The sequence below is a fragment of the Mobula birostris genome, chromosome 11 (genome assembly GCF_030028105.1).
Source record: "Mobula birostris isolate sMobBir1 chromosome 11, sMobBir1.hap1, whole genome shotgun sequence".
Lineage (NCBI taxonomy): Eukaryota > Metazoa > Chordata > Chondrichthyes > Myliobatiformes > Myliobatidae > Mobula > Mobula birostris.
The window spans coordinates 13017045-13041451 of NC_092380.1; the positions used below are offsets into that span (position 1 = coordinate 13017045).

General features: G+C 46.1%; 1 protein-coding gene across 7 annotated transcripts in view; it reads right to left on the reverse strand.

Annotated features, from left to right (window-relative positions):
- LOC140204832 (sodium-dependent neutral amino acid transporter B(0)AT2-like) overlaps positions 1-24407 on the reverse strand; it is a 49277-nt gene that overhangs the window by 17137 nt on the left and 7733 nt on the right. For 2 of the 7 annotated variants that reach the window (XM_072271676.1, XM_072271669.1), the window contains exons 2-7: positions 23423-23679; positions 8787-9030; positions 4649-4806; positions 3639-3765; positions 3342-3517; positions 1862-1972 (exon numbers count right to left, since the gene is read on the reverse strand). In XM_072271676.1, the coding sequence (XP_072127777.1) occupies positions 1862-1972; positions 3342-3517; positions 3639-3765; positions 4649-4806; positions 8787-8973 (759 nt within the window). In that variant the 5' untranslated portion in view covers positions 8974-9030; positions 23423-23679. Of the gene's footprint in view, positions 1-1861; positions 1973-3341; positions 3518-3638; positions 3766-4648; positions 4807-8786; positions 9031-17317; positions 17420-23422; positions 23680-24059; positions 24163-24208; positions 24313-24407 lie in introns of those variants that run through there. The other 5 variants (XM_072271671.1, XM_072271670.1, XM_072271672.1 and 2 more) reach the window with 5 other exon arrangements.

The window sequence follows — 24407 nt, forward strand, 5'->3', positions numbered from 1 at the left end:
TACTGTCCCAATTAGTGCCCTAAATAAAGGGAATCACAGTTATTTTCTTGCAACACACATCAAAGTTGCTGGTGAACGCAGCAGGCCAGGCAGCATCTCTAGGAAGAGGTACAGTCGACGTTTCAGGCCGAGACCCTTCGTCAGGACTTCATTAGTCCTGATTAAGGATCTTGGCCTGAAACGTCGACTGTACCTCTTCCTAGAGATGCTGCCTGGCCTGCTGCGTTCACCAGCAACTTTGATGTGTGTTGCTTGAATTTCCAACATCTGCAGAACTCCTGTTGTTTACGGTTATTTTCTTGATTAGTGTTTTTTTTTAAGAGTTGCCCTAAATAAGCAGCTGGCTTGATCAACAGATGTCCCAACTATCCGGAATCCACTATATTTAGAGTACAGGTTGATAGGTTCTTGATTAGTATGGGTGTCAAAGGTTATGGGGAGAAACAAGGAGAACGGGGTTGAGAGGGAGAATAAATCAGCTGTGCAGAGCAGACTCGATGTGCCGAATAGCCTAATTCTGTTCCCATGTCCTGGTCTTACACAGTGCTAGGGTTGGTACAGACACACAGTATTGCTGCTTCTTGGTCACAAAAACCTGGCTGAGAACACTGCAACCCATCTTCACTCCTGACGTTTCTGGAATGAGTCTGAGACACTTCCTACATCAGTTGCACTATCTTATTCGAAGCAATTTCCCATTGATAAAACCACAGCACAGAGCCAGAACCATTTGTATACCAACCAGCGATTAAATCTCACTCAGCCAAGAGACAAAGAACATCTGATAGCAAGTCTAATGGACTGATTAACTCTTTCCCACAGGGATAGGTTAAATAGGTCAGGTTGGGTTTTTGGCACATCAGCCCTCATAATTCAGGGCACTGAGCACAGGACCTTGGGCTGTTATGTTAAAATTGCAAAACAGGAGTTCCCAACCCTTTTTTATGCCATGGACCCTTGCCATTAACTGAGGGGTCCGTGGACCCCAGGTTGAGAAGCTCTGCTATAGAAGATGTAGGTGAGGTCAAATTTAGAGTATAGTGCGCAGGAAAGGTATCAGAGAACGCGGAGAAAATTTACATTGACGTTGCTGGGACCCGAGTGCCAGGGATAGATTGCATAGCTTAGGATTTTATTCTCCGAAGCGCAGGAAAATAAAGGGAGATCTTATACAGGGTGAATCCATACAGTCCTTTCAGGTTGGAGGATACTAGAACTAGAGGACATAGGTTTAGGATGAAAGGTAAAATATTTAATGGGAATCTGAAGGGGAAGCTTCTTTAGGGGGTGGTGCAAGTGTGGAATGAGTTGCCAGCATAAGTGGTGGATGCAGGTTCGATTGTAACACTTAAGTTTGGAATAGAGGAGCATGGAAGGCAATGGTCCAGGTGTTGGGAGATGGGAGAAGGCAGAAAACCAGGCCAGCAAGACTAAATGGGCCAAAGGGCCTGTTTCTGTGCTGTAGTGGTCTGTGGTGACACACAAGATGTGGAAATATATCTGTAACTCTGAAGTCTTCATGAATTTATAACTTTTGGAAAATGATGTCAGTGGGTAGGAATGAAACGTTCGTTGTGACTCCTACTCCACTTCCCACAGAGTGACACTTGTTGATAACAGGCACATTTGAGAAAGTGTAAGACCCCCCTCCACATCCCTCGGTCACCTGCCCCACTTCATCCACCTGGGAATCAAAGTAGAATGGATCTAGGAGAAGGAAGGAATGAGACAGTTCATCACTGAGTAGAATGTGCCTCCAACCCTCAGCCGACCATCTCAGTCAGTACGACCACCTGAAGCCCATTTCCTGGTCCAAGTTGTAGCCCCTTCCTCTTACACTCCCACAAACACTTCCCCCTACCTTAGGAGTGAACATGTAGCGAATTCCATCCGCGGACCCTTCCAGTAGGAGGCCTCGAATGAGGAAGCAGAAAAGCACGAGGTAAGGGAAGAGGGAACTGAAGTACATGACCTGTGGGGTGAATGGCAAAGACGTTAGCAACTCTCTGCTCACCAGAATAACGCATATTTAGCCACCCAGTACAAGTGAGTGTGCACAAAAATATTCCCGCTTAGAAGCATGGTAGGAATAAAAGAGGCCACTGAACCCCTCATACTAACACAGATCTCTAGTGCCACTGGTTCCAACCACTCTCACTGCTCATTCCCAACTCCTTGACCTGAACATACTGCACCTGATTGTTTTCAATAAATATTACCCCCCACCCCCCGCTGACACTGCCTGTCTCTACCCAACTCCACAGCTCCTCTTCCAGTGTCATTTGTTGTTGTTGTTCAGTCGTTAAGTTGAGTCCGACTCTTTGTGACTTCATGGACCAGAGGGTCCACAGGGTTTTCATGGCACGATATGGAAGTAGATTGCCAGGCCTTTCTTCTGCGCAGGCACTGCTGCTGCCCAGGTTGGGACCCGGCTGGGTTTGAACTCAGGACCTTCTGCCTTGAAGTCCAGTGCCGATACCACTACACCACCAGCCGGCCCTCCAGTGTCATTACCAGGGCTTAATTATTCCTCGGGTTTCTCTTCTTGCCCAATTTTGACCAGCTTCTACCCTGCCCAACACACTCATTCATTTGACGCACACCCTTCCTCTCAGCTGCACGCTTACACAGCTCACTGCATTGTAAATCCCCACCCCTCCTTCCAAGGTTTGCCTGCAGCCACTCCCTGCAACTTTTTCTTGACTCTTGGCTTTCCTCATACAGGCCATAAGACATGTGAGCAGAATTAGGTATTTGACACATGGAGTCTGGTCTGCCATTCCATCACGGCTGATTTATTATCCCTTTCAACCTCATTCAGCTACCTTCTCCCCATAAACTTTGATGCCCCTACTAATCAAGAACCAATCAACCTCTGCTTTAAATATACCCATAGACTTTGGCCTCCATAGCTGTCTGTGCCAATGAATTCCACGAATTCACCATCTGTATAAGCCAACCTCCCCCAGAGCAGCAGAGAGATGGACTTGGCCAGGCTACCTGTCGAAACAACTGCTGATGAACTCTCATCCCTTCTCTCTTTAGTGAGAACTTTAGCTTTCAGAACCTTCTGAAACTTTCGCGCTCTGCTCTGCAAAAATCCTATGGGATGCTTTCTTCATCATTCCCATTTTTTTTAAAATCAATCCTATTTTCTCCAGGAGCTGATTTGCTCCTTTGGTGGAATTCCAGGAGCCCCTGGAGAGGGATTTTTTTGGGTGCCTCCTGCCTCGATTTATTCAAGAGATGACTGTTAAATTGACATAACTCCCTCAGACACCTGACTGGCAGGAGCTGCCATAGTTCCCTGTGGAAATAATGAAAATGGAATCATGTGTTACCTTCCCTGAGGACTTTATTCCTTTGATCATGGCGAGGCAGACAATGACCCATGCTGCAAACAGGCAGCCTGTCATGGTGGGGTCCAGGCCTCCACTCTCATTGATGGAGCCGGTGATCTCTAAGGTTTCACGGTACCAGAAGTAAGTGGTGGGGGAGCTCTTATTGCACTCGGTCACTGCGGCAGAGAGTGGAAATAAACAATCAGGGCAAGTACCGGTGGTGCAGGAGAGCAGGCACGTGGTTGTGCGGGTGGGGGGGGCGGGTGTGGAAAAGACAACTTAAGTGTAGATACGTACCTACTCCTGTGTTGTTGGGGAGAGAGGGACACGATTCCCAGGGCAGTGGGTACTGGAAAGAGTGACCAAAGTAGAAGAGACTCCAGGCAATGATGACATTATAGTAGAGTGAGACAAAGGCACAGACCTGTGGAGGCAGAGGCAACAAGTAAAGCAGATGTCAGTCTTGGGGGTCTCACAGAGCAATCTCACCATCCACATCTGTACCCTTCCATCCCCGCCCCATCATACTCCCTGGAACGTTGCAGTTACCCCTCCCACCCCAGTTACCTCATACCAACTGACCCTGTCTCCACTCTCTATTTCCTCAGGAAGCTGAAAGGTTCCCATTGACCTTTACCATTTTTATCAGTCCACCATAGAAAGTATTCTGTCTGGATCAGGGGTTTCCAACCTTTTTTATGCCATGAACCAACACCATCAAGCAAGGGGCCCGTGGACCCCAGATTGGGAATCCCTGGTCTAGATGTAGAGTGCACTTCGTACAGCAAAGGCTCTGCCCATGACTGCAGGAAACTGCAAAAACGTTTCAGACACAGCTCAACAAATGACGGAAACCAGCCTCCCCTCTATGGACTCTGTCAACACTTCTTGTTGCCTCAGTAAAGCAGCCGGCACAATCAAAGAATCCAACCACCCAGGATATTCTCCCATCAGGCAGAAGACACAAAAGCCTGAAAGCATGTACCGCCAGGCTCAAAGACATTTATGTCTATTGAATGGCTCCCGAGGATAAGATGGACTCTTGACTTCACAATCTGTCTTGTTATAATCTTCTACATTGTTTACCTGCACTGTACTTTCTCTGTAACTGTTAAAGTTTATTGAAGACTGTTTTGCCTCAATGTGCTATGCGATGACTTGATCTGTATGAACTGTCTGTAAGACAAGCTTTTCACTGCATCTTAGTACATGTAATTCCAATTTCACTGACATGCACTGCGCCCTCTTCCTCTATATCTGGCCCTGCAGGCGTTCCTTCACCATCCTCCCCCCACCTTCTCACTCACCACACAACTGGCAAATCCAATGCCAGCCAGCTTTGGGTCAATGTGCTTCCAGACTCCAATGCTGCCCTGGCGGATGCTCTGCCCTGCTGCCAGTTCCAGGAAAAACAGCGGGATTCCCATCACCACAAGCAGAAGTAGATAGAGGAAAAGGAACGCTCCTGCAAGAATTACATTTTGTTGATTAGGTCTGTGTCCACAGGTTTCACTGACAAAGACAGCTTTGCACACACGTATCTTGCTGTCCTCTGAACACAGTTCAGAGTTCAAAGTTCAACATAAGTTTATTTTCAAAGTACATATATATCACCATATACTACCCTGAGATTTGTTTTTTTGCGGGCAAAAACACAAATACAATAGAATGAAAGAAAATTATAGGCCAGTTGTCTGACCTCAGTGGTTGAGAAGACGTTGGAGTCAATTATTAAGGATGTGGTTTTGGTGCACTTCGAGGCACAAGTCGTAGTCAGCATGGTTTCCTTAAGGGAAAATCTTGTCTGACAGATCTGTTGGAATTCTTTGAAGTAATAACAAGCAAGATAAACAAAGGAGAATTTGTGGATGTTGTGTACTTGGATTTTCAGACGGCCCTTGACAAGGTGCCATACATGAGGCTGCTTAACAAGTTCAGAGCCCATAGTATTACAGGAAAGGTACAGCATGAATAGAGCATTGGCTGATTGGCAGGAGACAAAGAGTGAGTATAAAGGGAGTCTTTTCTTGTTGGCTGACGGTGACTAGTGGTGTTTCACAGGGGTCTGTACTGGGACCTCTTTTTACATTATATATCAGTGATTTGGATGACAGAATTGATGACTTTGCATCAACCTGCAGACGATATGAAGATAGGTGGAGGGGCAGGTAATTTTGAGGAAGAAGAGATGCTACAAAAGGACTTGGACAGATTAGGAGAATAGGCAAAGAAGTGGCAGATAGAATGACATGTTGGGAGGTGTCATGCACCTTGGTAGAAGAAGCAAAAGTATGGACTATTTTCTAAGTGGAGAGAAAATTCAAAAATATGGGGCACAAAGGGATTTGGAAGTCCTTGTGCAAGATTCCTTAAAGGTTAATTTGCAGGACAAGAGGAAGGAAAATGTAATGTTAGAATTCATTTTGAGAGGATTATAACATGAAAGCAAGGATGTACAGTTAAGACTATAAAGCACTGGTGAGGCCTCACTTGGGAGTATTGTGAGCTGTTTTGAGCCCCTTATCTAAGAAAGAATGTGGTGACATTGGAGAGGGTTCAGAGGAGGTTCATGAAAATGACTCTGGCAATGAAAGGTTTGTCATATGGGGAATGTTTGATGGTTCTGGGCCTCTACTCACTGGAATTCAGAAGAATGAGAGCTGACCTCACTGAAACTTGTTGAAAGGCCTCGATAAGAGTGGATGTGGAGAGGATACTTCCAAAGGTGGGGGAGTCTAAAACCAGAGAACACAGCCTCAGAATAGAGGTGTGTCCTCTTGAAACAGAGATGAAGAGGAATTTCTTTAGCCAGAGAATGGTGAATCTGTGGAATTCGTGGCCACAGGCAGCTGTGGAAGTCAAGTCATTGGGCATTCTTAAGGCAGAGGTTGATAGGTTCTTGATTAGTCAGGGAATGAAGGGATACGGGGAGAAGGCGGAGATTGGGGCTGAGAGGGAAAATGGATCAACCATGATGAAATGGTGAGCAGATTCAATGGGCCACGTGGCCTAACTCTGTTCCTATATTTTATGGTTTTATGAAAACTACGCACAAAAACTGACAAACAACCAATGTATGAAGGAAGATAAACTGCCCAAATATCAAAAAAATCCAGAAATAAATAAATAGATTCAATGGGCACATTTAATGTCAGAGAAATGTATGTAATATACATCCTGAAATCTTTTTTCTTCGCGAACATCCACGAAAACAGAGGAGTGCCCCAAGGAATGAATGACAGTTAAAACATTAGAACACCAAAGACACCTCCCCCCAGCTCCCTCCTGCCACGCACAAGCATAAGCAAGACAACGAACCCCCCGCCCCATCAGCAAAAAAAGCATCGGCACCCTCATCCGAGCACTCAAGCGTGCAGCAAAACATCAATAAAGACACAGGCTTGCAGTACCCCTAAGAATACTTGTTCACCTGCTAACTCAACATACCACAGGCTCTCTCTCTCTCCTTAATAAGGGAAAAAGAGGTATCCCCGTTTCACAGCAAGAGGGGAGATATAACAAACAATTTGCTGATTTAAGATGTTAAAAGTCTGTTGCGTTGCTTTTTCCAAGCTCTGCGCCCAGAAAGGCTCAGGTCTCTGGACACACAGTGGGCAGCTAACCCGCTACTCCCAATGTTACGTATTCTCCCGCAATGCCTCAGCCAAGGCACCGGCCCTGAATCAGCCCATCTCCAGAGCCACGAAAATCCAGCACCCTGAAGGCGTGCTAGTCTTCCAGGTCATGTCCTTGGGATATCAAAAAGTGGCCAGTTGTGAGGCCCTGAGAGCGGGTCCCAAATAATAAATAAAACAAATAATCACAATAAATAACAAATAATAAACAATAATAAATAAATGGATGGCCCACAAATAAATAAATACTACTGAAAACATGAGTTGCAGAGTCTCAAAGTGAGTCTGTAGGTCATGGAATGAGTTTAGAGTTGTGGTGAGTGAAGTTATCCACACTGGTTCAGGAACCTGATGGTTGATGGGTCACAACTATTCCTGAACCCGGTACTTTGAGACCTAAGGCTTCGATATCTCCTTCCCGATGGCGGCAGCAGCAGGGCATTTCAGTGAATCAGACTTAAGGAGCAGAGAGAGAAATATTTCCTTTGGTGGGGACTGGTTTGGGAGATTCTAATCAGGGAGTTCAACCCTGTTAGAACCAGGCTGCATAGGTGTGACGTCAGGAAGTATGTCATCAAAGGGCGCTGATAGTTGTGAACTCACTCTGGTGGTCTTCTGGACCTTCCAAGGTTCAGAAATCAAGTCTTAAGATACTGGGAATATAGAGCAAATATCTGTAACAATATTTAAAATTTAGACAGGTAGGAAAGGGATAGAGGGATACAGGACTAATGCAGGCACACGGGATGAAACTTGGAGAGGCATCAGGTCCTCATGGACGCAGTGAGGCAAATGGTCTGTTTCAGCTCTATGCCCCTATAAGACATTGTTCAATTGAATGGCAGGGTGGGCTCAAAGGACGAAACGGCCTCATCCTCCTCCAAGGTTTGACACATGATGCATCTTGTTCTATTACCTGTGTGTGGATAAACTGGCTGTTGCAGTTCCACCATTACAGAAGTGAATACACTTCATAAAGTTCCCTGGCTAAAATAATATTTGGGCACCAAGCAAGCTTTCAAAAAAGGAGGTATCTCTTATTGGGTTTGTCCCCCACTCGGCAGAAGGTACTTCCTTATCTCTCAGCAGCTGGATGTTACTGACAAGGCGAGCATCCATTGCCAATCTTCAATTTCCCTTGAGTTGGTGTTGAGCTGCTTTCTTGAACTGTTGCAATCCTCATGGTGAAGGTGCTCCTACTGGACTGTTGGATAGGGACATTAAGGATTCAGACTTGTGTCAAATTATTTCCAGCTCAGGTAGGTGTGCAACTTGGAGGGAGATCTCCCCCTGTCTTCAGCCTGGTGTTTAGAAGCATTGCAAAGTTAAACACAGAAGTGACTATTGACTCCCTCATGTCTCTACTGTCAACCTGATCCTACCTTCGCTCAGAGTCCTGCAGTTCTTCCAAGTAGATATTCAGGTGCTGAGGGTTTCTGATTCTACCACACTGCGCAGACTGGAAGGTGACATAGACACCCATCCCCAATCCCTGACTCTGCCTGCTGTTTCATCCACTTCCCTGCAACTAGGAATTATTTCCCTGAAAGGTGTAGTGCCACACCAGTGAAAAGTTAGCTGAGTGTATTTTGTAGATTTCCAATCCAAGAACCTATCCATGAATCTATGACCCACTGAAGGGTTAGTTTCAGCTAGTGTATTGCGGGCAGTTGAGCGCCATGACTGAATAGCTTCTGAATTAGGCTGAGGTGAGCTGTTTCCATAGAAGAACTGTGATGGGAAGCATGAATCGTCCAACAGGTCATCAGTTAGAGAGGAGCACAGAATAAGCAAGTAAGAGGCTACTTACCACCTCCATTCTGGTGGCAGAGATACGGGAACCTCCAGACGTTTCCAAGTCCCACAGAGAACCCCACCTGGGCCAGGATATACTGCAGCTTGTTCCCCCATGCCGGTCTGTGAGGCTGCTCCAGCACCAGCCCCGTGCTGGACTCAGTTGCAATGACACTCTGGGAGTCCGTCTTGCTCTTTCCCATTAGAGGTCAAACGTGAAGGAGATGCAGCCGGGTGGCGGTGAGCTTTCAAGCAACTAGCTGGGGGGAGGGAGGTAAAATGCAATGCGTGATCTAGAATCCCAACATCTGAGGTGCCTCATTACAGCAGTGGAAAATTCCACTGGCACTGCCTTCTAAAAGCAGAGAAGTATCTCAGTACCAAGATCACACCATGTCAGTCAATGATAGGAACACATCCAAGTATAAGGTTTCATTCTCGAACATAATTCTTGGCAATGAGTTCCAGATTCCTGCCAACCTCCAATGAAAAACTCTTTCTTTATCTTTCTAATAATTACTTTAAAGCTATATTATCTAATTTTTGAACCCTCCTCCCCCCCCCACCACTGGGCCCTTCCAACGTACTATGACTTTAAATATTACGTATTTCAACTAAGTATCGCTTGGCTTTCTCTATACCAAGAAGAAGCTCATCTTTCTGCTTAAATCTCCTTTGTATTCTTTCAAGTCCTTTCTAAAATAACACACACAAAATGCTGGAGGAACTCAGCAGGTCTGGCAGCATCCATGGAAATGAATAAATAGTCGACGTTTTGGGCCAAGACCCTTGTCAGGAAGTGGGAGGGGAATAAATAGGTGGGGGAGGGGAATGGAAAGGAGGACTAGCTAGAAGGTGATGGGTAAGTACACGGTCAAAGAGGAGAGCAGCAGAGATCGCAAGAGAGAGACTGAACTCTCATCAAAATGCCTACCCTGAAGAAGTTTAAATCTTCTCATCAACGGGAGTTCAGCAAGACCCTCTCTCACCCACTTCCCGGGATGCTGATTGGTGGAAGAGATAAAGGGCTGGAGGAGGGGGGGACCTGACTGGAGAGGACAAAAGATTATGAAAGAAAGGGGAGGAGAAGGAGCACAAGAGGGAGGTGATGAACAGGTAAGGAGATAAGGTGAGAAAGGGAAACAGGAATGGGGAATGGAGGAGGAGGAGTGGGGTCCCTCTGCCCCAAAGGTTTGTCAATTATCAAATGTTTCAGTCCCTACAAAACAGGAAAGGAAACATATTTCGGGAGCACTTTTCAAACACACAGGTTTTTTTTATTGATTGGGTTAGTGAGAAGTTTCTAAAATGAAGGAATTTCTCGCTTGAGAACCTCTGCTCTTTCCCGTGTCATGTGGCAATAACAGCCAGTAGAGACATGACTTTAAGCTTCAGCAAGCACAGTCTGCCTTGTGTTCACTGCATCCTTGCTGGGAGGAGATTAAACCAGTTTCTGAGTTCTTACCAACACAAACAAAATGCCAGAGGAACTCAGAAGGCCAGGCAGCATCTATGGAAAGAGTAAATCGTTGACGTCTCTTGTTTGTTTCTACCACCCAGTTTATGGTACCTCCTGCTAGAGAGAGATTTCCAAAGAATGAAAGGCTCATTAGGAACCCAAATGCTTTGTTACTGTAAATGTCTCCTTGTCTCTATTTTCATAGCTTAATTAAAAAACCCTCTCTCTGCTTTCCTATTTGCTCCCATACCTCTCCACTAGTTTATCATTTCCTGTCAGTCACCTTACGTACAGATACTCCCGTGCCCAGCATCCCTTTATGTACCTACAATTAGTCTATTGTATAAGATAATCTTATGTATTTATATTTGTGATTTGTATGCAGCTTTGCATCCTGTATTTATATTTGTGATTTTTATGCTGCTTTGCATCCTGAGTAATAACCACTTCGCTCTCTGTTACACTTTGCATAACCCTTCAGGTTTTCTATTGTACTAGGCTCTTGGTACCTGGCAAAAGCTCCTCTTTATGAACCTATCCTGTGCCCTAGACACTTGTCATGCGTAGATAAGGCAGTCCCACACTGTTTTCCATGCTAAGATACTTCCTAGGCTGGGACACATAGTCAGTCATGTAATCTGGGGTCTTTGGGTGGTTTGGGTCTTTCAACATCAGACATTCTTGCCCAGGCGACCCAGCCAGGGTTGATCAGGCATCAACCCAGCAGGCTGTGTGACGGTCCTGATGGCTCTTTTCTTTGCAGCCCTGGTTAATGCCGAGGAGAGTAGATTCTGCAGAGTGAGCAGCCAGCAAAACATCTACACTCTACCTCTACAGGCTCACACTCTGCCCCTCACCCCTGTCTTTGGCATTGCTCTATCAGCTCCTGGCATTTGGCTTTCTTACATTCATACGCCTCCTCAATCTGGTCTTCCACTAGGAACATACATCCTGAATATCTCACATCTGTTTAATAAGTTCCTCCCATTGCTTCGAGACTGATTTAACTTCAAGTGTCTGTTGTTGGACCACTTTTATGAGATCACTTCTAAGTCCAGTAACATTGGCTTCCTGCCAACCTTGTACCATTACACCTATTTTTCTAAATCTAATTACAATCACTACCAGCAAAGTGCTCCCCCATTAAAACATCTTCTACCTGTCAAGCCTCACTCCCTAAGACTCTGTGCTCCTGGTGTGGCCTCTTCTACATCAGTGACACCCAACATAGCTTTCCGACATGTCCATCCAGGGCCTCATCTACTGTCATGATGAGGCCACACTCAGGTTGGAGGCGCAACATCTTATATTCCAGCTGGGTAGCCTCCACCCTGATGGCATGGACATCGATTTCTTGAACTTCCGGTATGCCCCCGAATCTTCACCATTCCCCATTTCCATTTCCCTCTGACACCTTATCTCCTTGCCTGCCCATTGCCTCCCTCTGGTGCTCCCCCTCCCACCACTTTCCTTTTCTCTGCGGCCTTCTGTCCTCTCCTAACAGATTCCCCCTTCTCCAGCCGTATCCCTTTCATAAATCAACTTCTCAGCTCCACTTCAGACCCCTCCTCTCCTGGTTTCACCTTTCACCTTGTGATGCTTCCTTCCCTCCCCCCACCTTCTTACTCTGACTCCTCATCCTCTCTCTCCAGCCCTGATGAAGGGTCTCGGCCCGAAACACCGACTGTTTACTCTTTTCCATAGATGCTGCCTGGCCTGCTGAGTTCCTCCAGCATTTTGTGTGTGTTACCTAACTAAATCAAGAATTGCTCTTGTTTCTCATTGGAGCTGCTAGCTACTGGTAAGAAACAACCTCCACAACACAAACTAAGAATTCTGTGCTCTCCATAACAATGATACTGACTAATATTAGCAAGTCATTTGATCCCTCGTTTATAAAAGCACGGATGGTCTTTTACCTCAGCACCACTTTCTTGTGCTAATTCTGAATCTTTTGATTCCTTTCCTATGAAAAAAATCAATTGATCTGTGTGTCTCAGCGACTGAGGCTCCACAGGCCTCATGGTTAGATTATCTACCACAAGTCAGAGCAGAATCAGGCCATTCGGCCCATCGAGTCTGCTCCTGGCTGATTTATTACTACCGTATTCTCCAGCCTTCTCGCATAACCTAGGATGTCCTCATAAATCAAGCGTCTAGCAAGCTCCACTTCAAATACACCCAGTGACTTGGCTTCCTCAGCCGCCTGTGGCCATAAATAACATAGATTCACCTCCCTCCGGCTGTATCTGGGGATGAAGATTTTTGTTTTACTCAACTCTGTCCTTAACAGCTTCCTCCTTATTTTGAGACTGTGATCCTTGATTCCAAACATGCAAAACCTGGGAAGCCATCAGCTTCTGGGCCTACTCTAACAAGCTCAGGAGAACTTTTAAGATTGCCTCCAATCCTTTAAAACTCTCTACTAAAATATGTACACAGTATCACAGTATGGTCCCTCATAGCACAGATTTGTCAACCTAGAAATGATTCTGCTAAATCTTTTCTGCAGGTGCATCCTTAGACAGAAAAACTGGACCTGAACATAACACCCCAGGTATCTATATACTGTAAATGGAGCAATATTTTTTCTCATACTCAAATCAAATTTAATCATCATTCAAACCATACATAGATACAACTGAACGAGAGTGTTCCTCTGGGGCTAAGGTGCAAAACATTCAAAATAGCAGCCAAACATTCAAAAATAACAAATAACATAATTCAAAATATCAATCAAAGAAGCATACTAACTCAAAAAACATACATAGTCCAAGATTCTGAACGACAGTATCCAGAAATCGATGGTAGTCTCCTGGCAGTGTACAGACGCATGCAATCCAGCCTGTCATTCCACTGCTCAAACACTAGAGGCAGCACTGACAGGCAAGACCAGGCCCAGCTAGGTTCAGCTCTGCTGCCGTGTTTCTGCGTCCCTCACCTGGCCGGCAGCAGCAGGCAAACTTGAGGATTGAGGCCTAGTTCTTGCTACAACTGAGGCTACACTGCTCCCATACTCAAAATCTCTTCCAACAAAGACCAACATACTGTTTGTCTTCCTGATTGCTTGCTACATATTCACCTTCAGTGATTTGTAAACAAGGTCACTTAAATCCCACTGAATTATTGACACCTTTCAACTTCACATCATTTAAAAAAAAACAGCATGCCCATCTTCTTTCTACCAAAGTGGATGACCTCACATTACTTTCCACCTTATATTCTATCTTCCAAGTCCTTGCAGATTCACTTAGGCTCAGATGGCGGTGAAGACCAAGTCACTAGGAGGTTGAGAGACCTTTGATTAGTACAGGCGTCAAAGGTTACAGAGAAAAGGCTGGAGAATAGAATTGAGAGGAAAAGTAAAGCAGCCATGATTGAATGAAGAAGCTGACTCGATGGGCTGAATGGACTAATTCTCTTCCTTACGTCATGGCCTGATCTACACTCCCCTGAAGCCTCTGCACCCTCCTCATCGCCAGCACTGCTGAAGGTTTGAATCCATTTACAATCTCTTTGCGTACTCCACAAGAACTTGCATACCCACCTATCTTACATTACATTTGGTCCCCTCACCCATATCACTGATTCTAGGCATGCAGTATGAAGAGTAGGATCGACCTCTCACCATTGAGTACCATCTACTGATAACAAACCAATTAACCCCTTTGACTCATTTCCTATCTTTAACAGCAACAGCTTGCTGTCTGCTAAGAGCCTTTGGTTACCCGTAACTAACCATTGTAACATCAGTTATCAACCTTTCCATTATCACACTTCACACCAGAACACATTCACCCATAAGCACAAGTTTTGTATTAGATTGATTCTAGCAACAACACTTTTCAGTACAGACGATCTGGTTTCAATTCCCACTGCTTTTCTACGTTCTCCCTGTGACCACGTGGGATTCCTCCTGAGTTATACCAGACCGGTAGGTTAATTGGTCATTGTAAATTGTCCTGTGATTTAGGCTAGGCTTAAATCCGGGGATTGTGGGCGGTGTGGCTCAAAGGGCAAGAAATGCTAGTTCTGTGTTGTATCTCAATAAATAAACAGAAATGATGGAGGAATTCAGCACGTCAGGCAGCATCCATGGAGGGCCTGACGAAGGGTCAAATTGTCCCATGATTAAATCGAGGGATTGTTGTGTGGTGTAGATATTCCGTGGTGTATCTAAATATTTGTAAATAAATAGACACCCTTAGTTTCAAATCTCTCTGTGCATGCTCCCTCCCACCTTTGTAGCCCACTCAGCCCTGAAGTACTCAATTACTGGTACACGAATTTCCAATTTTGGCCTGAACTTTAGACTCTCCTGCACTAGTTACTGTGCTTTTAGCTACTGAGACTTGATGTTCTTTACACAGACACACAATCTTTTAACCATCTACACTTACACTTATTTAATCTTACCTGATAACACTCCCATGAACTGCACTGTGAATATGGAGTATGTTAAAGGCAATATAATTAATTTAAACACCAGCTCAGGTAGACTGGAAAAGCAGAGTGTTCGGAGAGGTTGAGAACGGATTCTTTGGCAGCGAAGTCTAGGCCCGAAGCAGATCGCTGGGCTGCATGTTCGAGACCTGGAGCAATTCGCCATGGGTCCTATGTGAGGTACGATCTGCTGCTTGGACAATTTAAATGCCAGCCCAGATAGACTGGAGGCTCCTCTCTCCATGGCACTGAGGCTGCGAGACTGCCCTCGGCTACAGTGCTTCATGTCTGCGAACTTTGCAACGATTTGCACCGTTAACATGATGAACTGGTGCCGAAGCTTTGGGCCTACTCTGGGGATTTGGATCTAAGGACTTAACTTGGTTTGGAATGCTGTTGTCGTTGCTCGCTTTTATTGTTTGCATGATTTGTGTTTTTTTTCCCCTCTTTCTCTGCGCATTGGAGGTTGGTCTTTGTTTTTTTAAATTTTGTTCTTTTGGGTTTCTTGCTTTGCGGCTGCCCCTAGGCAGACAAATCTCTGGGTTGAATAATTTATACAATCTTCGATGATGAATGTACTTTCAATCTTTGAATCTAGTTAGGGGTTCTTTTACCAGTAAGTACTTCAGCCACACAATCCCCAGGGACACAGAAGGAACTGAAAGACAACTGTGAATAAAAATAGCCATGAGAGAGGTGGTCAGTTTCACCAGTCTTTGCACAAATAACTCACTGAAAAGAGTGGAGACACCAGACAATATACACTTAATGAGAGGCAGGAGAGGTACATATCTGCTGATGAATAGATATCACAAAAGGCGGAGGGAGAGGCAAACAGTGGGGAAAGAATCAAGGGATGGGGAAGGGTCCATGGAGGAGTACATAGGAGGACAGAGACAGACTGGGCTTAGAACGCTTTTCACTCTGCGTGGCCATGCAGTAACAGAAATGCTCCCACACACATAGCCTTCATTGCCATGTAGCTGGAATTTCCTTTTTTTAAAAATATGATGCTAATATTAAAATGCCATGGAGCTTTCAGGCCGTGTGAAAATTTCCTTCTCAGAGCAATGGTTGGTCCATGTAGCTGTAAAAAAACGATTAGAGGGAATGCTGACATAGAGGTAGAGTGGGAAGCAAAGCGATACTTGTGATAACACCGATTCTTCCTACAGTAGGGACCCAAGAAAGGTGAAAGACAGCGAACATTGTGCAGTGATCTCCTAGAAGAGGGTGACAGAGACATGCCAGTGGGTAAATCTGCTCTGAAGGAGCGGATAGAGACGTGGTAGAGACGGCACAGATTGGGACGGTGAACCGTTTTGAGACCGAGCCCAAATCAGCAATTAAAAATTTGCTCACGTGCCATGGTAATTCTCAGCAGAGATTATCATAGGTTAATGGATTAATAACAATAATTATGGACTTTTTAAAAAAGAAAAATGATGAGTTCTATTGCTTATTTACACGTGTTCATTGTTTTACTGTTAATAAAAGTATAACAGGGACGGACCGAAATAAACGAAGCATTATAGAAAACCTGTTCAAAAATTATTAATTTTTTAAAAAGACAATTGAAAAGTACTATAATTTCTAAATAGTATCATTGTTTTACCTGTTTACTATCTAAATACTGAAGTGTACACCAGGTATGCGAAGACTTCAAAACACAACAACTAGCGTCACATGCTCTGGGTACGGGCATTAGTGACAAGGGTCAAGAGACACCAGGATACGGGCATCGGAGAGAGGGGTCGGGAGACACCAGGTAACGGGCATTGGAGAGAGGGACCGAGAGACACCGGGTAACGGGCATCGGAGACAGGGCCTGACAGACACTGGGGTATGGGCATCAGAGAAAGAAAATGAGAGACACCAGGCAACAGGCATTGAAGAGAGGGGCCGAGAGACACTGGGCAATGGGCATCGGAGAGAGGGGCCAGAAGACACCGGGTAATGGGCATCAGAGAGAGGGGCCGGGAGACACAGGGTAACAGGCATTGGAGAGAGGGACCGAGAGACACCGGGTAACGGGTTTCGGAGAGAGGGGCCAGGAGACACCGGGTAACGGGTTTCGGAGAGACGGGCCAGGAGACACCGGGTAACGGGTAACGGAGAGCGGGGCCGGCAGGCACCAGATAACAGGCATTGGAGAGAGGGACCAAGAGACACCGGGTAACAGGTATCGTAGGGAGGGGCCAGGAGACACTGGGTAATGGGCATCAGAGAGGGGCCAGGAGACACCGGGTAATGGGCATTGGAGAGAGGGAATGAGAGACACTGGGTAACGGGTATCAGAAAGAAGGAACAAGAGACAGCAGGGTATGGGCACCGGAGAGAGGGGCCGAGAGACACTGGGGTACAGCATCGGTGAAAGGGGCTGAGGCACCAGGATACGGGCATCTGAGAGAAGGGCTGAATGACACCAGGGTACCAATATCAGGGAAAGGGGCTGAGGGACACTTGGGCACAGGCATCGGAGAGAGACGTCACCCAGCAGGTTTGAGATAGCAGTATACAGGCATTGCTCAGAAGGGCTGAGAGACACCGGGGTACAGGCATCAGTGAGAAAGGCTGAGAGACACCAGTGTTCAAGCAACTGTAAGTTCTATAGAAAACACATTCTGTCATTCAGATACACTCACGTAGTCTCCTGTAAGCTCCCCAACACACTACTTCAGCGCCAACCTTTCCTGATGCTTCCTGATCCCTGCTTGTAGTATGTGAACACATTCAAACGCAGTACTTAGTAACAGCTGCTCACTGTTTCTGAAAAGCTAATCTTCAGTGTTGATTTCAACCACCACCCCCAGCCGCTCGCCCAATCAGACTCCTAGCACACGTGCCTTTGAGCCAAATGTTTGCGAACAGTGGAGACCATCGGACGCAATGTTCCCAGATAAAAGCAAATTTACCATGACCTCCCCCGTAACATGTCCCTTGCACTTGTCAAAAGCCTAAAGTTGGTCTACAATCCCTGACGTGGTACCTCCTGACCCCTTAACGTAGATTTAACAGGGCACTGGAACTCATTCTACCCCGTTCATCGCACAGCACTGCCACGGGAATCGGAAGAGATTCAGTGTCACTTCAAACAGCTCATCCAGAGACACACACAAAATGTTCGAGAAACTCAGCAGGTCAGGCAGCATCTAGAGACAGTTAACCTTTTGCGCTGAGACCCTTCATCAGGACTGGAAAGGAGGGGGAGAAACCAGTAAAAGGAGATGAAGGCAGGGGGAAGTCAGTAAAAGGAGATAAAGGGAGGGGGGAAGTCAGTAAAAGGAGTTGAAGGGAGGGGGGAAGTCAGTAAAAGGAGATGAAGGAAGGGGGGAAGCCAGTAAAAGGAGAAGAAGGGAGGGGGGAAGCCAGTATAAGGAGATGAAGGAAGTCAGTATAAGGAGGGGGAGGGAGTCAGTATAAGGTGGGGGAGGGGAGGTCAGGAAAAGGTGGGGGAGGGGTGGTCAGGAAAAGGTGGGGGAGGGGAGGTCAGGAAAAGGTGGGGGAGGGGTGGTCAGGAAAAGGTGGGGGAGGGGAGGTCAGGAAAAGGTGGGGGAGGGGAGGTCAGGAAAAGGTGGGGGAGGGGAGAAGTCAGTATAAGGAGGTGGGGGAGGGGAGAAGTCAGTATAAGGTGGGGGAGGGGGGAAGTCAGTATAAGATGGAGGAGGGGGGAAGCCAGTATAAGGAGGTGGGGGAGGGGAGAAGTCAGTATAAGGTGGGGGAGGGGGGAAGTCAGTATAAGATGGAGGAGGGGGGAAGCCAGTATAAGGAGGTGGGGGAGGGGAAGGAGTACAAGCCAACAGGTGATAGGTGAGACCGGGTGAAGGGGAAGGTGGGCAGGTGGGGGAAGAGGGAGGATAAAGTGAGAAGCTGGGAAGTGATAGGTGGCAAAGGGCCGAAGAGGGGACACCACAGGGAGATGATAGGCTGATGACAGTAGCTTTGGGTTAGCTACAGGGCAAGGTGCCATCTGCACTGCCGTTTCCAACGTTCCAGGTTAGGTATAGAACTACGCTGAAGCCATTCCAACAGACAAGTGCTGCACATGTTAGAAAGGGAGTAATGTGTGTCCTCTATACCAGCCCAGAGCAGACACAGCATGAGGGTACAAACTGGGTGTTCCAGGCAATAAGCAGAGACACCCAATTTTAACCGAGCCATCCCCTTGCAGGCCAGTGTACTTTCTAAACAGTGAGCTGTGAAGTTGAAAGTTAACGGTGGCACTGCCTTGCTCTAACAGCAGGGGATGTTTGGAAAGTTACAGACGATTTTGACATGGATTGCACAAGTATCTGATGAGACTCCCGCGTCATACTGGCTAACGAGCCAATCCTGCCACCACCGCAGCTCTGTCCGAAACGCTGAGGCACAGGGTAACTTAACCGGATGCTTGAACTAGCATTCTATCTGCTACAACTCCAGGCCTCTAAAGGTTTCCAACACTTCTGCGCTGACCCAGGTCAGGATGCCTGTTCTGTTTCGCGAATGTATCTATTTCAGATCATCGCTTGACTAGCAGTCTGTACTCTGCCAGCAGTGGATACCTGATCGTACTCCTTCACACACAGGTTCCAAGGACGGCAGAAGGGTTGGGACGAGATGGGATTGGTCTGGGGAGTGGGAGGAGGGTAGGGCAAGGTCACAGAATGCTGAAAACTCTGTAGCGACTCCTACTCCCAGGGAGCCTGTTGGTTAATGATTACAGGGACTGTTTTCCGTAGGGCAGGTGTTCCACGTGACCTTGATTGAATGTTTAATATGTATATTAAATGTCAGAGAAACGTACGCAATATACACCCTAACATTCTATTTCTTCGCAAACATTCACAAAATAGAGGTGTGCCCCAAAGAATGAATGACAGTTAGACGTCAGAACCCCAGAGCCCCCCCCAGCTTCCCCCTCCCACGCATAAGCAGCAGCAAAGAAATGACCTCCCCCTCCCCCACCAACAAAGAAGCATCGGCTCGCGTTTATTCTTGTGGAGTTTATTGCAGATTGAAACACAATCGAGAGTCATTCAAACCAATAGCTGGAAACGGGCCAAGAGAGAGCAGGGTGGGGTGCTGGAGTGTAATAGGAAAGAAGAACAGCAAGCACTGGGAAGGGCAGGGATAACAGGGAGGAAGGAGAGAGGGGGAAGGGGGGTGTAGGAGAGGGAGCAGAGGGGTGAGAGGAGCGGGAGAAGGGGGGAGAGAGGGAGTGGGGAGGGGGTCGGATGAGTAGCACAGAAGGGTGGTGAACACACTGAGTGGGAGTGCAGGGTCTGACAGTTAGCGCTGTGAGGAGGGCAGAGTAAGGGCGGGTGGCGGTGGGGGTTGGAGGTGTGCAAATCCTTTTATTCCAAGCTCTGGATTCGGTGAGCTTACAGCCATTTGGCACTGAGCATGGGACAAAGCCTTTCTGGCCTCTTCTGCATCCCTGGGACAGGGCATGCCCTCAACATTGAAGCAGGCCATGTTTCCATCAACCATCCATTTAAACTAATCATACATATTTAAAATTCCCCATCAACTTCCTCCAGATATTACCACCCACCTATACAGTAGGGACAATTTTTTAGCACAGGAGGGGAAGTCAATAAGGGGTGGAGTGGGGGAAGAGCTAGGGAGATGGGAAAGGGGGGAGGGGTCAGGGTACGGAGAGGGCACCCCGGTGGAAAATCATTCAGTCACAGGGGAACTTGCAAAATCCACCATGATGGTAATATCTCACATCATAAGGTGCTTTCAGACGCTGTTCATGGCACACATTAATTCCAGTTTTTCAGACAACCTTTCCCATTGTAATTTGCCTTACTGACACCATCTCCCTGGTCCTGTGCTCATCTCTGGACAGTAAAGAAACCTAGGTCACACTATTGACTACAGATCTGCCTTCAATACTAAGCAAACTTTGGACCTTGGGAGTTAATATCTCCCTCTGCAACTAGATCCTTGGGTTTTTGACCAACAGAACATAATCAGACAGGATAGGCGGCAACACCTCCACCAATTTGTGGTGCTCAGCAAAGTTGCTTCTCTGCAATACACTCCACAACTACGTGCCCAGATTCTGCTCCAACCCTGTCTATAAGTTTGCAGGTGATATCACTGTAGTGGGCCACATTTCAAACAACGATGTGTCGGAGTACTGGAAGGAGGCAGAGAGCTTAGTGACATGGTATCACAACGTTTTCCTCAATGTTAACAAAAGAGCTGGCCATTTACTTCAATAACGGGGGGGGGGGGGGGGAAGAGATGGTGCACACATCCCTGTCTACATCAACAGTGCTGAGGTCGAGAGCTTCAAGTTCCTAGATGTCAACATCACCAATAGCCTGTCCTGCTCGCAGAACTTCAGGATGGCCCCATCAACTCTTAACAGTTTTTATCGATGCACCATAGAAAGCATTTTGCTTGGATGCATAATGGCTTGGTATGGCAACTGATCGCAAGAAACTTGCAGAGTTGTGGACACAGCCCAGCACATCACAGGAAACAGTCTCTCCTCTTTGTACTCTAGAACATCGAATATTAAAAATTACCGCAAAGAACCAGCCATTCAGCCCACAGTGCGGTTAACCAGCGAAAAAGCAAATCAAAAACACCAAACACTAATCCCTCCTACCTACTCTGTTTCAGTAAAGCAGCCAAATCAAAGACTTCATCCACCCCAACATTCTCGTATCTCCCCTTCATCAGGCAGAGGATAAGAAAATCTGAAAGCACAAACCATCAGGCTCAAGGAAAGCTTTTATCCCACTGCTATCAGAATCTTAAACAGACTTCCTGAACAATAATATGGACACTTGGCCTCACAATCAGTTGAGAGGATCATAGGGGTCTCACTACCATCCATTGGGAACATGATCAGGGACCATACCAGGTGTCAAGATCTAACCTGGTCCCAACATATTGATGCAGATACAAAAAAGGCAAGACAGCATCTAAACTTCATTAGGAGTTTGAAGAGATTTGGCATGTCAACAAAAACTCAAAAAACTTCTATAGATGTACTATGGAGAGCATTCTGACAGGCTGCATCACTTGCCTGGTATCGGGGGCTACTGCACAGAATCGAAAGAAGCTGCAGAAGGTCGTAAATTTAGTCGGCTCCATCTTGGGTACCACCCTACAAAGTACCCAGGACGTCTTCAAGGAGCAGTGTCTCAGAAAGGCAGCATCCATTATTAAAGACCTCCAGCGCCCAGGGCATGCCCTTTTCTCACTGTTACCATCAGGTAGGAGGTACAGAAGCCTGAAGACACACACTCAGTGATTCAGGAACAGCTTCTTCCCCTCTGCCATCCAATTCCTAAATGGACATTGATCCCGTTGAACACTACTTCACTTGTTTAATACAGTATATATTATTTCTTGCACGATTTTTAATCTATTCAATATACGTAGACTGTAATTAATTTACTTATTTATTATTATTTTCTTCTTCTCCATTATGTATTATGTAACTGCTGCTGCTAAGTTAACAAATTTCACGACACATGCTGGTGATAATAAGCCTGATTCTGATTATCAGGAACACTGTGTACACAGGGCCCTTAGTATTATTAAGCCATCCATCCAACATCCTCTTTGATGTTCTACCACCAGGCAGCAGACTCCGATACATAAAAACAAGAATGGTCAGGATGGGAAACAGTTTCTTCCCTCAGGCAATTAGGCCCCAAACTCCTGCTGCATTGTATTCAAAGTGTCCCTGGTTAATCTGTTTGGAAACTAACAGAATTTAATTTATGCACTTTAGTTCGTTATTTATGTGTGATTCATCTGTGGATTTTATCCTTACCTTCACGATATCGTGTGTTATGCATACTACTGCGCTTTAATAATAATAAGTACTTTATGTATTCCCTGAGAGGGAAATTATTTTGTTACAGCAGCAACATTTAAAAACACACTTAGCAATAATAATAATATGATAATAATATTAACTAATATAAAGTACAGAATAATAATATACACAATAATTCACTAATGTGCAATAATAATGTACAAAATAATAAAACAGACTATTGTTCTATGATGTGTGTTCTCCTGTTGCACAGAGAAGAACTGTTGTATATGCTCGTCGCATTTACAACCAGGTTCGGAGAAACGTTGTATTGTTTCTATATACATGTATATAGTTAAGTAACAAGAAACTTGACAATCTACCTCGTTATGAGCTTGCACTTTGTTGTTGACCTGCGCTGCACTTTTTCGGTAGTTTTTGCACTGTTATTGTACCCTGTTCTGGCTCAATGCACGCTGTAAAGATCTGATTTGTATAAACAGTATGCAAGACAAGCTAGCCACTGTATCTTGGTACACGTGACAATAATAAACCAATACCTGTACCACACAGACAGCACTGGAGGTCAGGATTAAACCTGGGTCTACCGCGCCGTGAAGCAGTGCTTCTGACAGACAGTTGCACCACTGTGCTGCCCAGGTCTTGGAAAGATTAGAGGGGCAAAGCTGGATATTGCAGGACTGGCTGTAACAGAGTCCACTCAAATGGGCACAATGAGGGATTTCCAGGATCGGTGGGACCCTCAGAGGTTTGAATGCACTGTAGATATTAATATTTTAATTTGAAACTGTACATTTATAATGGTCAGTGTTTTGTTGGTGAATAAACTTTTACTAAAAATAAACAAGCCCACTCAGTACTCAGCGGGAGTTTGAGAGGAGGTGAACAACTAATGGACACTAACCCCAAGGTCTGCATCTGTGCCCCCAACACGGGTAATGATCGAGCACTGGCTCACCTCCTGCTCCAGCTTTGTTCCAGTTCCTGCACACAGCTGCCGTCGGAATTCCTTCAGCTCCGAGCGGTGAAATGGGTTCTGGTTGCTTCCATACGGGTCCAAGCGGTGAAAGCAGAGTCCAAGCAGGAGACCAGCAGTGATGCCCAGTTCAGAATGGGACCATAGGAAGCGAGGCATTCACTTTGGGGGCAACACTCCACCCCGACAGCCTCAAAGGCTCATCAGGTACAGCCCCTCAGTCGCAGAGTAAGTTCAACCTACAGACAGAGCAACTGTGTTAATGTTGAAGTGAGCTGCTCACGGGAGAAGCAAGAGAGCATTCAAAGAGGGTAACGTTGACGGGCAGTATCTGGATCATGTTCACCATTTTGGGGATTAATAGGTTAACAGACTGGAGAACTATTTTGAAAGTTAAACAAAAACATAGCAACAGACAGAGCACTCATTCTAAATCCTGTGTAATTCTGGAACACACACACACCCCATATCCCCACATCAGGTCTCAGGGCCCCTTATTCCATGTACTACATCTCAAGCCTCTGCTGTATAAAATATTTTAGTCTCTTAAACCCCCAATACATACGGCCAAACAATGTCCAACCCCAAGACACAAGCTTCAATCACACAGCCACTTTACTTCTGCAGAAGTAGCAGTCCATTCCTGCCCGAGAACCGGTAAAGACTTTACTTTTCAGAATAGAAAGAACACTTGTGGAACAGAAAGAACAAGCGGTCTGGAGAGCTTCAATCTACCCAACAGCTGCCACTGCTGATCTGTGGGTTTACCATGCAGGGCCTCAGTCTGAGAGTGAAGTGTACAGCTGCTGCTTGGCTTCAAGTGAGCTGCTTGTGGCCGCTCTCCGGCAGAAGGGGCTGGAACGAAGAAAGAGTCAGCTGCTGCCACATCAGCAAGGAAAGCTGGACTGGTTCCCTTGCTGGGAATGTGGACGTCCCTGGCACAGGAGCTCCAGTAGAGGATGGCCCC